Genomic DNA, 15,266 nt, shown 5'->3' with positions numbered 1-15,266 from the left:
AAGTGTTGTTCCGACCCCTAGAGGAACAAGGTCAAAAAATTACAGCTTCTCCCAGAAGTTCTCCACCAGAAACTACTCAGAATCAGTCAAATCAGGATCATTTCAGCTGCTCCACCAGCTAGCTGTGTTGCATAGCACCCAAGCACACTAGCTAGGTGCGTTGCAACGCACCTAAATGCACTACCAGGGTGCGTTGAGCAGGAAATGACAAATGGCAGTGTCATTCCACGAGGTGGACAGACAATGGAAGCTTCTAGAATCTTCCCCAATGACACTTGCCTCACTGAGTTCGACCAAGGATGAGTAAGAGGCTCTCAATCTCCAAGTGGAAGCAAGAACTGACAGAGAGAAGCCACTAGTCAGATCATAAGCTGACTCATCCTCTTTGCATACATCTATATATGGATCCCTCATCCCAGAGATCCAGAGGCTAGAATTTTGTACATTGCAGAGAATTGTTGTTGGTTTTGAGATAGATATCAAAGTATTAGGTGATTTATGCTTTGTTGGAGGTGAAGAGGGGATTCCTTTGCTAGGAGGTTGATGCTGGATCAGGAATCATCGGTTGTAACTCCTCTTGGACCTTCTTGTTATATCAATAAAACTATTTGAGTTTCTCCTACATGCTTGTGTTTCATTGATGTTTGTTACATTTGTATGTTTAGCTTAAATCTAATCCTAAGCTATTTATGAATATAAATCCATGTCTTTGTGTAGTTTTCTTCTTCTGTGATCTTACAGGAACTTGGTGAAGCTGGGCAAGTAAGGGAGCAGGTAGCTGGAAGCTGTCAAAGAGGAGAGAGATTGGATCGAAGGACTAGCGCAAGACACAGGTTGGTTCATCCTATTCCTCTTCGTTTATAGTTCATAAAGAAGAATATGAAAGTAGTTTTCCTTGTTTGTTTCATAGGTCACTGTCACACCTTAGTGGGATAGGGTCATTCTGAGTAGACACTTTTCCCGTTAACAGTCAACAGATTACATCTTCTCCCAGAAGTTCTCCATGAAAAACTGCTCAAAACTGGTCAAAACTGGACCATCTCACCTGCTCCATGGTCAAAGTGCGCTGCATCCCACCTAAATACACACGGGAGGTGTGAAGCATCTTGAAACGCCCTTCTATGGTGTGTGATGGGCGAGATTGGACAAATGGCAGGGTCAATCTGCAAGGTGGAGTATCATGGAATCTTCTAGAAACTTCTCCTGTGACACTTGCCTCTCTCTATTCGCCCAAGAAGAGTAAGAGATCATCAATCTCCAAGTGGAATCAAGAACTATCAGAGAGAGGACACTAATCAAATCTCAAAAGCTGACTCACCCCCCTTGCAAACATCTATATATGGATCCCTCATCCCAGAGATCCAGAGGATGGAATTTTGTATCTTGTAAGGAAGTGCTGCTAGTTTCTTGGTGCAACATCATAGTGTTGGGTGATCTAAGCTTTTCATGAGGTGAAGAAGGGCTTTCTTTCTGAGAGGATGATGTTGGGTTAGAACAATTGGTTGTAATCCTCTTTGCTATTTCTTGATTATCAATAAAGATATTCAAGTTTTCCTCCACATTCTTGTATGATTGATGATATATGCATTTGTGTGGTCAATATATATCTAGTCTTATGTTGGTTATGGTAATAGATCTATGTTCTTGGATAGTGTTATGCCACTTTGATTCTACAGGTGCTCTTTGAAGCTGGGTAGACGGGGAAGCTAGTGGCAAAGATCTATCAGAAAGGAGAGGAATCAAGCAAGGAACCAAGTGCAAGACAAAGGTTGGTCTCCTTTATTCCCCTCCTATCTATTTCTCATAAAGGAAAACAAAAGTGGTTTTAGTTTTTTTGTTTCTAAGGTAGCTACCAGCCTTAGTGGGACTAGCAGCTCTACATAGACACTAGATTTCCTGATAACAAAATGGCGACTCCGCTGGGGAGCGAACAGATTGTTTGTTTATCTACATTTGTTTACTTTATAAACTTACAGACAAAGCCTGAAGTCAAGCCAACTAGCCTTCGAACTGCATTTTCTATGCAACTGCAAAGTAGATCAACGCTGCTTCAGTCTATCTCCGGGTTTTGTTTATGAACTGAACAATTGATTTACAAGCTCTCTAATTGCCCTTCTGGTGGCTCTAGTAACCTCTTTAGATCTACCCCTGTGATTGATTTACTGATTACCACTTGCTCGGCCTAAATCCCTGAACTGAGCTGCAAACTGTGACCCAGAACCCAGTTAAAATCTCGTCCCTGGTCCATCGCACTATATCTTCTTTGGATTCTGGATGCATCGCACTTCCTGAGTGTAGTAGGTGCGCTGCATCTCTTTTTCCCTGTGTTACAGGTGTGCTGATCAGACAAGGCCTTTTTGCTCTCAGATTTTGGTTTCTTTGTTCACTCTTTTCAGTTCTATTCAGGAGTTTTGCTGCCTGTAGTTAGTATACCTCTATTGAAACCCCCTTACTTGCCATTATTCCGCCTCTATTGTGCAAAGAAATGTAAATGTTTTTATGTATTTTGAGCCATTTTCAGCTCTCTTTTACAAAGAAGTAGCGTAATTGAACTGTCGTTTCTTGATTTGAAAGTGTCGCAAGTGTCGTTTTCAGCCATAGAAGAGAATTCGATTGTTCTTGATAGTCGATTACACTGTTGCTCTTGTATTTGATTTGAATTAATAGTTTTTCAAGTGTCGAAAGAAAGTTTTCAATTCCAAATCTCAAAGTGTCGTCATTTTCTTCATTTTGCCTTGAAAAGAAACTTGTTAGTAATGTCGCTTTGAAAAATAATTCAGATTTGCGCTTAGCTTTCTTTTTATCATTCACACATTAAGAAGGCTGAAAAAAAATACATGCATGTGCATTTGCATTTAGACTGTTTTTTGGTTTGATTTAGGACAGTGCATATAGTGTGTGCTCTCTGCTCTATGTTGAAAGAACATCATCTCTCTTTCCTTAGTAGCTAGGATTTTCATTGCAAAAAGAAGATTAAACGATCGTTTATCATCTTAGATTTCATTTTAGGAATTGTACATCTACATCACGCAGTGAACCTGAAAGGAAAATTTCTTAAGCAAGATCAACTGTAAAATAAATTTATGAATCTAAAAATGCTTTGGAACCTAACACACAACATTTATAAGTCTAGGCTAGAGACATATTCCGGCGTCGTAAAGCCTGATAACTGTTGTTTTCATTGATGGTTGGGTGATTCCTCCACTTTGAGACGATAAGTGCCAGTACGGACTTGTGCTCCCATGTACCATCGAGTATATATTGGGAGACCACAATAGGCTTTATCCTTTATCCATGGCAAGCTGTGTCTGTCGCCCTATCGATTGCAATGCACTGAACACAGCATTCGGGAAGATTGACTGCCGTACCGTAAAAAAGTATTCTGCAGTTTTGCGATTGGTTTGGTAATCCCTCTATCTAGATTTCCAGAGCAGTCTCTTTCATTCCTTTTCAGAATCCTTAAAGGAAAAGGTCCATCTGAGCACTTGTCACTTCAGGCTCATTAAAAATCTAAGGCGACTAGAGTCATCTTTTGTTTTTTCTCGACTCTTAAAAATTGAAAAAACAAGTTGGGTCAAAGAATCTAAAATTTATTTTAATCGGAATAAATATCACCTTTCCTACATTGGTCTTAGGTTGAGAAAAATGGAGCCCACCAACCAAGGAGTTACCCTTGGGGGAAATCCTAGTCCTTTCTCCTCTTGGGGAGATGTTGGTGCGCCCCATATGGCCACATTGTCGCTTCCAGGATTGACAATCGGCTTGCCCGTATGCCTCTTCTCAACCTCTGTCGTTCAGAACACCGTGATTCCTGAACAATCAAGTCAGCAACTAAATGATACCAGAGTTACCCCCCAACCTTCTACTTCGTCCAATTCTTCCTCTCCTCCTTCCTCTTCGCTTGATGAAGCTGGTAAAGCCAAAAATCAAGTAACCGAGAAGAAGAAGGAGAAGAAGAATAAAGAGAAGAAGAAGCAGGAGCCAAAGGTGAAAAGGGGCGACCAGGCATCGTCTAGCGAAAATCCACACACTGCACCATCCAGGCCTAAATCTCCATGTGTCATTTGCAAAGGAGACCATTATCATCGAGATTGTCCTTGCATCCCTCGGATCTTAAGGGACTGGTCTCCTTGTTTGCACAATCCGGTGTCGTCAACCTCTGATGATCATGTTGAAAGTACATCGTCAACTAGTGAAAGTGAAGCCCCTGGACAAAAAGGAAAATGTAAATTTCCTCGTAAACTGTGTGAAGGCGATCACGCCGTCCACCGTTGTCCCTTCTTAGAAAAAGCTAAAAGAGTTTTGGACAACCGTCCGGTTTCACCGTGACGGCTTCCTCTTGGATATAAGAAGCTCTTACCGAGTCCGTCACTAGTTGAAAATTTGGCTGACACACCCTTGTGGTCGACCGAAGCGTCTACCATTGAAGATAAACCATCTGAATCCACACCAAATGAAATTCAAAAGGTCGAGGCGGCAGTTGACTCGGTCTTGCCTTACAATCTTCAGATGATACAGTCATCGAAGAGAACAAGAACGACACCGTTCAAATTCTCTTCGTAAGCACAGACTCCGATGAACATGGTGGCAGTCTACCCGTTCCTTTACCGCAGGAAGGAAGTTCGTCAGAGTCATATCCTGCCATCTATTCGGTCCCACCTCCAAGCAACCTGGTTGTTTCCTTCGATTGGAATCTACTAGGCAACCCCGTTTACCGGCTAGTGTACCATTTCGAATCATTGCTCAAATATATAGAATGGTCATGGCTGGTACCATCGTAGATGAAGGGGCTTCTGTGAGTATACTTTCCTCAACTGCTTGGAAATCGCTTGGTTCGCCATCGCTTTTGCCTGAGATGAGAAATCTAACAGGCTTTGACAAAGGAACCAGTTGACCGTTAGGGATCCTTCCCAATGTGCTGATAACATTGAGAAGGAAAACCGTTCACATGAATGTAATGGCAGTCCAAAGACCCCTGGATTATAATCTACTCCTTGGACGTGACTATATTTATTGTATGGAAGCCATTGTTTCCTCACTCTTTAGAGTAATGTGTTTTCTGCATGAAGGAAGAGTGGTCAAGCTCGTCAACCAGCTTTCATTCCCCGGTTCACACATAGCAAATAGTCATACACCAACCCTGAATTGTCTTTTCACGCAAGGAATGTCTCATCAATCCCCAGTCCATCCTCCTAATGAGTGCGAGTGATGCGGAGGATATGACTGAAACCTAGGGGTCATACACCCTAGCCTGTTCTCACAGGAAAACCTTGGGTATAGGGTAGGTTTCCACGGAGGATATATGACTGGCTGACACACCCGTCCATTTAGGAAAATGGGATTAGACCAGAATAAGATACGTCCATTAAAAGGTAGGCCTCTCCCGATAGAAAAAATGTTTTGTCTGCAAATTGAAGGGTAACCTGGAAAAGGTAGGCCTTTCCCGATAAAACAAATGTTTTGTCTGCAAATTGAGGGGTAACCTGGAAACTCTACTTCACTATACCTGGGGGCATGCAAACCTTTTGGCATGCAAGCGAAGCGTGACCATTTATTTTTTAAATTTGTAGGTCCTCTAACCCTTTAAACTCATAGGGTTGGTCGTTTCCTAACTTGCATAAAGAAAGGATGCGGGGCAAAGCTTTGAAAAAATGCCATTTTTAAATGAGACATCCTTATTATACGACTGGATCGAGCAGTTTTAATGCGGAATTCAAGCTCGTTAAAAAATAAACATAAGCAATCAGCAAATGTTCCCCCAGAGTTCAAGCTCATTAAAAAATGAACCAATTTCCGGTATTAGCCATCGTGAATGTATTATTGTTAGCCTTTGAAGCGTTGGTCGTGTTCTCATCATCACCTCCACTTTTTTTTGGCCGATCATTCACCTCCATTTGATTGTTTACCCTTTCTTAGGAATAGCTACGAAGAGTGATCCTATTAGCCATCCTTGTGACGCTGCCGTGATTGGAAAATTCCAAACCTTACCTGGAATCAGCTGCTACCTGAATTGATCACTCGTTCCTGAAAAAATGAGTCTCCTTTAAGCTCTTTTCAACTGACTCATAAAATATGAAAAGATTGTCGAGCCATTGGCCTCTCCAGCTCGTCAAAGGGACTGGAAGTGCTATCCCTCCTTTAGATTTTAATCTTTTTGGACTTGAGGGATCATTACACAAAACGATCGAGCGCTTGTTTTGTTCGGATCGTTAAAAGTACCGAAAATTCATCCCTTTTTTATTGTTTTATACTTTTTTGGACTCAAGGGATTATATGATGAAAAAGGATTATTGGAGTTTTCTTTACATCCCTTTTTCAGACTCTCTAGAATTGAAAAGGACTGAGTTATCCTTGTCGTTAAACTCGTTAAAACCGAATAGCGACAAACTTGTCCATACAGACAAGAACGAGTTTCATTATCGTTAGGCTCGTTAAAACATAGCGATGGGTTTTCCCGAAAGGAAAATTATAGAAAAATCATATGTTATCCTCCTCAAGCTTGACAAAAATAAAGAGGTACTGGTTAGCAATGACTGGGGAAAAATTGGGAAGAAAACTTGAAGAAACTTTATTGGTAGCAAGTCGCTCTTGAACATGACACTTTCACTCCGCATCCGAGTCGGGTTGGGTTGTTCCATTCACTGGTCACATCACCATGGTTTCGTCACACCATCCATATTTGGGGTTAACGCTACCAATCCATCATGTTAGTGTCGCCGATATGTTCAAGAGAAGTCACTCAGAGAATTCACCTGTGTCTCACCCACTGCAATACATTTATGCTCCATTCTTTCATGACCGCCACCCTGAACCTTATATCACCAGATCGTTTTCACCTCCATTAAAATCATTTGCTCTGTTCCATGTCATTGATGTGGGATTCACTAAGGCCCTCCTATGACAGATCGCTTCTTTTCGACATCAGCTCATTATCCAAGAAGTCGATCTAGGAACAACCCTTTTAGTACTTTGAAGCTTACATGCCTCAATGGCAAGTTTCTCACTTCCGGCGAAAGGTTTACATCAATGGCCTTCGACCGAAAGATTTTGTGTGGTGTTCGATGCCAAGTCCCTTATTCACACCACGTGGATTGTACTATAGTACCTTGAGGGTCATCATCATTATCGGTGATTCCTCTCGTGCCTGTTAACAGTTTACATCATTGGCTGGTAATCAGGCGATGTCTTTCCATGTTCGACTCCAGAACATCTTTCACATGGATCGACTTGTACTTTGAGTGAAGATTGAACGAGATTGAAGACCCCAGATCTAGTTTCATCCATCTGGGCTGCGATATATACTCAGGAAAATAAAGACATCAAATGTACATCAAAACTGCACAGATAATCATCCAACCTAAGGGATGATGACTCTATCAGAATCATCAGTCTTCACTCAAACGATTGTCTCTCTTATGTACATGAAAATGAATTTATAAAGCTGAGCATGGGAATGCTCGCCTCAGCTAGATCATGAAAATATTATGAAGATAATGTATTGTATTGTATCTTATTACAGGTCGCCTTCTAGCTAGAAAAAACTTTAGATCCTCATGATAAAGCATTTCACCCGACATCAAAACAAATTAACGACCTCATGCTTTAGGGGGAAACTGTTATAGAAATTTTTGGGTATTGCAACCCCAATCATAAATTTCCATAAACCAAGGGCTCTTAAGTCCCTAAAAGTGTTGTTCCAACCCCTAAAATAACAAGGTCAACTGATTACATCTTCTCCCAGAAGTTCTCCATGAAAATCTGCTCAGAACTGGTCAAAACTGGACCATCTCACCTGCTCCATGGTCAAAGTGCGCTGCATCCCACCTAAATACACACTGGAGGTATGATGCATCCTGAAAAGCCCTTCTATGGGGTGTGATGGGCGAGAGTGGACAAATGGCAGGGTCAATCTGCAAGGTGGAGGATCATGGAATCTTCTAGAAACTTCTCCTGTGACACTTGCCTCTCTGCATTCGCCCAGGGATGAGTAAGAGATCATCAATCTCCAAGTGGAATCAAGAAATATCAAAGAGAGGATACTAATCAAATATCAAAAGCTGACTCACCCCCCTTGCAAACATCTATATATGGATCCCTCATCCCAGAGATCCAGAGGCTAGATTTTTGTATCTTGTAAGGAAGTGCTGCTGGTTTCTTGGTGCAACATCATAGTGTTGGGTGATCTAAGCTTTTCATGAGGTGAAGAAGGGCTTTCTTAATGAGAGGATGATGCTGGGTCAAAAAAATTGGTTGTAATCCTCTTTGCTATTTCTTGATTATCAATAAAGATATTCAAGTTTTCCTCCACATTCTTGTATGATTGATGATATATGGATTTGTGTGGTCAATATATATCTAGTCCTATGTTGGTTATGATAATAGATCTATGTTCTTGGATAGTGTTATGCCACTTTGGTTCTACAGGTGCTCTTTGAAGCTGGGTAGATGAGGAAGCTAGTGGAAAAGACTATCAGAAAGGAGAGGAATCAAGCAAGGAAAAAAGTGTGAGACAGAGGTTGGTCTCCTTTATTCCCCTCTTATCTATTTCTCATAGAGGAAAACGAAAGTGGTTTTAGTTTGTTTGTTTCTAAGGTAGCTACCAGCCTTAGTGGGACTCAAGGATGATTTTAGGGGCGAATGTTCTCCCTTTGGCAAAATTAAGGGGTTTTACATTTTTAGTGGGCGAATATTTTGTATCATAGTACATTTTACAAATCACCTCAAATAGCCCACCTTATTTTAAGGGAGAGGGTAAAAAAGGTATATTTAGCCCTTGAAATTATGACTTACAACATTCCATTCACCCATTTTCAAGAATAGGTTTTATTTAAGTGAATCCTATAGGCCAAATACCATATTTATAAAAGAGGCATGGTAAATTAATAAAAATATAAATAAATGAGTGGTATGGTAAATAAATAAAACATTTTTTATATTTACTCCAGAAGTCACCTTATATACGTGTAAGGGTGTAAACAAATAAAAATATAAGTAAAGTGGAGGTATGGTAAATAAATAAAATGTCTTTTTATACTTACTCAAAAGGTATGGTAAATAAATAAAAATATAAATAAACTGGACGTATCGTAAATAAATAAAACCTCTTTTTATATTTAGTCCATAACCCTCGTTCTATTTATGAAGGCTCAAGAAAGAGGTTTTATTTAAGTGAATCCTATGGGCCAAATACCATATTTGTAAAAGAGGTATGGTAAATTGATAAAAATATAAATAAACGAGAGGTATGGTAAACAAATAAAACATTTTTTTACATTTACTCCATAAGTCACCTTATATTTACGAACACTCAAAAAATGGGTTATATTTAGGTTAAACCTATGGCCAAAATACTATGGGACAAATACCATGGACTAGATTGTTATTAATACCATGCAAAAAACCATTATTAACCCTAATATTAGAATTAATAAAAATAAAAATGGCACATGGTATTGACCCATGGTATTCACCTGGAATGTAGCCTATGCTAAGATTCACTAGGACTTTACAAAGTTTTATTATTTAGTGAAAGACTCCCAAGATCTTACAAGATTTTATAATTGAGTAAAATATTCGCCATGCCTGGTGAGAGATTCGCCAAAAAATTATATATACATATTATATTATTGATAAAATCGCCTTCCATTTTTCCTATATACCATGGAGATTCGCCCATTTATTATATTTATAAATTTAGGGGGGGTTCTTAAAATTTTCCCTGGTGGGACTAGCAGCTTTGCATAGACACTAGATTTCCCGATAACAATTTGTTTGTTTAGAAATCCATGTATGTGTGGGATATTCATAAAACAGTTGAGCTGCAACTGATAAAATCTGCTCAACTTTTTTCTTTTGGGTGGATAGGTAACTTCACTTAAAGACCAAGAACATTATTGGTGTAACATGAGCCAAGCATACCAATATGTTTCAGTGAAGGAATTTGCAGATGCATTTCAATCTTTTCACGTGGGAACCCATCTCACAACAGAATTGTCAACTCCATACAATAAAACGAAATGCCATCCCGCAGCTCTCTCTACAGAAAAATTAAACTAATTTTTGTTGTTGTTGCTACTGTAGTAGCTTTAATCTCTTTGGGAAAAGAGGTAGGAGGTCGAGGCAGGTACTGAATCAAATGGGGAAAGTTGAGAATAGTAGAGTTCCCTTTCAGAGTGAAAGCTACTACGTCATGCACACATGGGGTGATTCTGAGAATCGCTGGGTGGAGGGGTGATTCTTAGAATTGCCCCATGTGCGCATGATGTAGCAACTTAACTCTCAATGCTTAACTCTGGATTTAATCCAATTCCATCTCAACTTTAAAAACAAATAAACATCTAAGTTAATATTTTTTGTATTTATCTTTCTGGATACTAAACTCTGGATTTAACCCAATTACATCCCAATTGTTGTGTTACCTTAAAAATTGAAAATTGGCTCTGTAACTTACATGCATGAGTACACCAATCCGTAGTGTTCTCACAAATCAAAAAATCATTTTTCGTTTACACAATACAAGTAAAGGATTTGAGGGCAATGAGAATGCTATTGACATATGAACTCTTCACAGATATTTATATGAATGCTTCCTCACTTGAACCGTCACCGCATGGTGTGCCATGACGGAAATCGTGCATCGCCTGGACCGGAGAACACAAATTGAGCATAGAGCCAGCAATGGCTACAGCCAAGGCTGCAGTGAAGTTGGGATCTGCCTTTATAGATGCTGCAGAATCCATGATTGATGAGTGAAATGATTGATTCTTATCCAATTCCTGACTGATATCATTAGGCACTGTAGGCAAGTGTTGGAAGTTGCCTGTGCCTAACTGTGTATGTTGCACCTGTAGTTCCGGATTGAACCGGTTATCTGTGAGGTCGAGAGTGATTGTGGGGAATGGGCTTGAAGTCGATATTCTGGCAGTGCAGGGTATAAATTGGTTTCCTGTTACGAAATTTTCTGTATTCATCTCCCTACCAATGAGGTGGTTGGACAAACCAGGGTGCATAGCAGCAATAGCCAGAGGACTCAGAGAATGAGTGTGTTCGTCTTCGTAGGTTGTTATTATAATTGTGGGGTCTTGGGCGCATCTCTGAACCTGCGTATAATCCGCCATCATTTTAACATATTTATATTAGCAGGCAGGCTTGCTGCATGTATTTCATAGCCAATGAAAGTATTCAGAGCAGATTTCTTTGTGAAAAAGGACGAGATCAAACCTGTTTTTTAACTGGGCAGCTGGGCGCCATAGCACATCTGTAATAAGATCTCGGACATGGATTATTTCTTGTCGACTTTTCAGAGCAAAATCTGCTACATCATGCACACATGGGGCGATTCTGAGAATTTCCGGGTGGTGGGGTAGTGGTGGGGTAATTCTGAGAATCGCCCCGCCACCCAGCAATTCTCAGAATCACCCCATCTGCTACGAATTGCCCCAAAAAATGCTTATTGGGCATCCAATACGATATTAAGCGGAGAAATCCTAGAACAGGAGTTCCTCTTCGTGAGGTAAAATTTGCAGCAATGCATGAAAATAAGATATTTATTAGGGTTTGATGCAAATAGAAATGCCCCACAAGAAAAAAATAGGGTTTGATTTGAGCACTATTTTCACAACCTGAAGATCACTTACCTGATTGCTGAATCCAATGCCGATGCCGAGAAGAATGTGGCTGACTATAAGCATGGCGAGATTCGCAGCTCCAGCATTCAAGATCACTCCTAGGAGGAAACTGAGGCCTCCGACAATTATTCTTACTCTTCACCCCTTGCTTCGCATTACATGTGAGGCCCTGAATGTGGCAACCAGGCCTGCAAGATAAAGAGACGAGGTGAATCGAGTAAGTAGCTGGTTGTCGTATTTGCACTATCAACCACCAACACTGCATATAAACATGACAAGTATCGAAAGGATTGGAGAGTTCTGTTGCCTCCACGACGCCCCAAACGCGTTCTTCTTCGCAATGTAAAAGAAAATTGGGGAAGTTAAAGGCACCAGCAAAGATGTCATGCCGAATGGATATATAACACTGCTTTTCTGACCATAATTCGAAAGGAAAATTGTCATTCTTTCAAACAATATAACGATGAGACTATTAGCGTTATATTCAAATGCATTACCATTGTACCACCTGAATGCCTTGTAGACTTTGATACAATTGAAAGATTATTTAAATATGATGCTAGGGATCAGATGGGTGAACGAGCTCAGATGGCTTTGTTTGTTGGTAGAATAGCAATAAATGACCATGTAAGGACCATTTTAGGACTGAATCAGGGCAAAATAAATTCCTAGGACATGGGAAAAATTAAAATAACGATTGTATTCTCTGTTTGAGGATGTCTGAGAAAAATATCCATAGCCTTTGGAAATTTTAGCATCACGAGATGTGCAATTGATACTAACCATCATTTTTCCTATTTCTTCAGGCCTCCAAATCCATGGAGAGAATAAACAACATCAATGATTGTGTTTTCTATTCAGTTGTTGGAATCGAATGTGGAAATGAGTGTCAACACCCTCATGCGATGAATGAAAAATGGTGCGATGTATTAGAAATGTTACAATAGAGCAATTCGCAGAGTGTAAGCAATAAAATAATATCAATTTTGTCCATATATCATCACTGTGACTTTATATAATGATGATATGTTGAATGAATATAAATGTTGTTTCCACAATCATATTGTCCATAGTATGTTTTTATTCTTGCACAAATTCATAAGTGTTCTTGAAAGCTATTTCCACAGATGACCCTATCAATGCATTGTAATGTATATACCACTGTACGATATATATCAAAGCTATAATGTCAACAAAACAACTACAAAAACATGAAGTTGCACTAAATATGAGAATATATAATGTATACCATAGTTACCAAATACGTTCGAATTGGGGAAAAAAATTTGGAAATTCATCAATTCGATTCGGAGAGAAAATTATTCGAGGAAATTCAAGTCGGTTCATTTGCGGTTTTATTCATTTGAGCCTTCTCAAAGAAAGAAATACTTCATTGTGAGGAGAATTGGCTTCCGAAACGTTAGTGCTTTTTAAGGAGTCAAGAGTTAGTGTTAGTTTCTAGACGTTAGGATGGCTTTGCTCAAGATTCTTGGACATATACATATAATGTTAAGGTCTAAAGTTTGAATACATAACTGTGTTTATTTAAAAAAAAGGAAATGGAAAAAAATGTGTAAATTGGAAAAGTTTTTCTTTTCAATTTCAATCTGTTTTGTAGTGTTGGAAAAATAAGAAAAAAAAACTTAAACCTGGTTACTATTTATTTTCTAAATATATTTATATTTTGAAAGATTTTAAATAAATAAGTTTAGAATAGTGATTTTCTAAATATGTATTTATCTATTAGACTTTTTGGATTTAAGTTCTTATTAGGAAGAGGAAGTATGGGTATTTTATTTTTAATTGTATCTTAAAAGTGGTTAGATAATCTAGAATTATTCAAAATTATTTAAAATCTAAGATGAATTAGAAAAAAATAGTGGAAATATCTTATTATTACAAAAAATAAAGTATATATATTCAAATTTTTATGATGTATACTATCGAATTTTTTCCGAATTAGAAAATTTTCATTCGAATTTTTATCGTATCGAATCCGAATTCGAATTCGAACTTGGTAACTATGATTTGCAGTAGTCTGTTTCATGCAGGTGATGCTGCTTTCGTCGGTAGACATGTGGAAAAAACTTCTCAAGGAAATTGTCCATGGATGTTACACCACCTGTTACACATTAAAAAACCCCCAATTAGTTTTCAAAATGTCGGCAATTTTATAGATTTTTAAGCTCCACCTACAGCCTAAAGCTACTTATGCACACATAAATCACAGTGAAATGTTTGTAGAGACAGTGAGATCTTTTGGAGTGAATTAATTGTGCAAATAACGAGTCATAAAAAATGAAATTGCAGGATTGAAATGTTCAAATTTTGAATCATTTTGCCTGAATTAAAATATTTTTGTTTGTCTCATCATAATCCAACAATTGCTGAAAGCAATTGTACGTACATTTAATACAGAATGGGTACATTTAATATAGAATGGGGAATTCTGAGAATAGCAGAGTTCCCTTGCAGAGAAAAAGCTACTACGTGATGCGCACATGGGGTGATTCTGAGAATCGCCCCGCCACCCGGCAATTCTCAGAATCACCCCATCTACTACGAATCGCCCCAAACAATGCTTATTGGGCATCCAATACGATATTAAACGGAGAAATCCAGAACAGGAGGTCCTCTTCCTCCTTAGAGACTAATACCTGTATATCGAACTGTGCATATAGATCAAAATCTATATTCATAAGCAAACTGGTAATTAATAGTTGTTTGTCACTGAGAGTGTTTGTACTGGTTGGTAGATCAAAATCTATATCCATAAGTGGGCTGCTAGAGCCCACAATAAGCTGACCTTCCTTCTCGCTCATTTTCAGGGCAGCTGAGCCATGTGGCTACCTCCCGACATATTTATGTCGGTGTTAGCTCATCAGACAATATGGAGCCACCAAATTGTCCCATTCGATGAAAATTTGCAGCAATGCATGAATCTAATTGTGAGGTAAACACTCTAATTATGGGTAGAATCTAATCGCAAGGCAAATTTGATTTTAAATTGGAGGAAAAGGCATCTCAAGTTCAGTGTGGCCACCTTTACCATGGTATGGCAGGTGTGAGAGGGTGGGTGTGCATTTGATAATTGATGGTATGAACTAGAAGAAAACACTTTTACCATGTTTTGTTCACACACCCTAAAATTTACAAGAGGAAAATTTTATTCAATTTCACTTAGTCGGATGTATGGTCTTCATTGGGAAAATTTTTCCAAGGGTGTACTTCACAGCTCCAAATATTCATAATGATGCAAATCTAACCATAACCATAATTCATGATGTGATTTCTCATTGTTCTGGTAATCTTCCTGAAGTTTTGTATCTACAATTGGATCACAACACTTGTCGTGAAAACAAAATCAAGTTGTTTTTGGATATCTGAACATGCTTGTTGAATTGAGAATTTTTCAAAAGGTAAAGGTTGGTTTCCTTCTTGTTGGGCACACTCATGACCATATTGATCAGATTTTCAGTCATTTTTCAGTCACATTGAGGAGGAAGGAAGTTGGGAGCTTGCCATCACTAATTGAATGTATTAAGAAATCATACATGCCAGAGCCTACTTTTGATGTGTTGGAAGAAATTGTTGACATGCGAAGGTTTATTCTCTGATCATATGGTGAGGGGAAATGCA

At 38.9% G+C, this 15,266-nt stretch overlaps 1 protein-coding gene across 1 annotated transcript; it reads right to left on the bottom strand.

Moving 5' to 3' along the window:
* Positions 1–10,574: 10,574 nt before the first annotated feature.
* LOC149238700 (WRKY transcription factor 6-like) lies at positions 10,575–11,117 on the bottom strand. The gene has a single exon (XM_089369647.1). It carries the CDS (start codon positions 11,115–11,117, stop codon positions 10,575–10,577), a length of 543 nt encoding a protein of 180 aa, XP_089225773.1.
* Between the last annotated feature and the right edge of the window lie 4,149 nt (positions 11,118–15,266).

This window comes from Pinus tabuliformis, chromosome 8 (assembly GCF_031772625.1).
Source record: "Pinus tabuliformis cultivar Carrire ecotype Pingquan chromosome 8, CPIR1, whole genome shotgun sequence".
NCBI lineage: Eukaryota > Viridiplantae > Streptophyta > Pinopsida > Pinales > Pinaceae > Pinus > Pinus tabuliformis.
The sequence above is the reverse complement of the archived record's forward strand: the minus strand, read 5'-3'. Positions and strand labels throughout refer to the sequence as shown.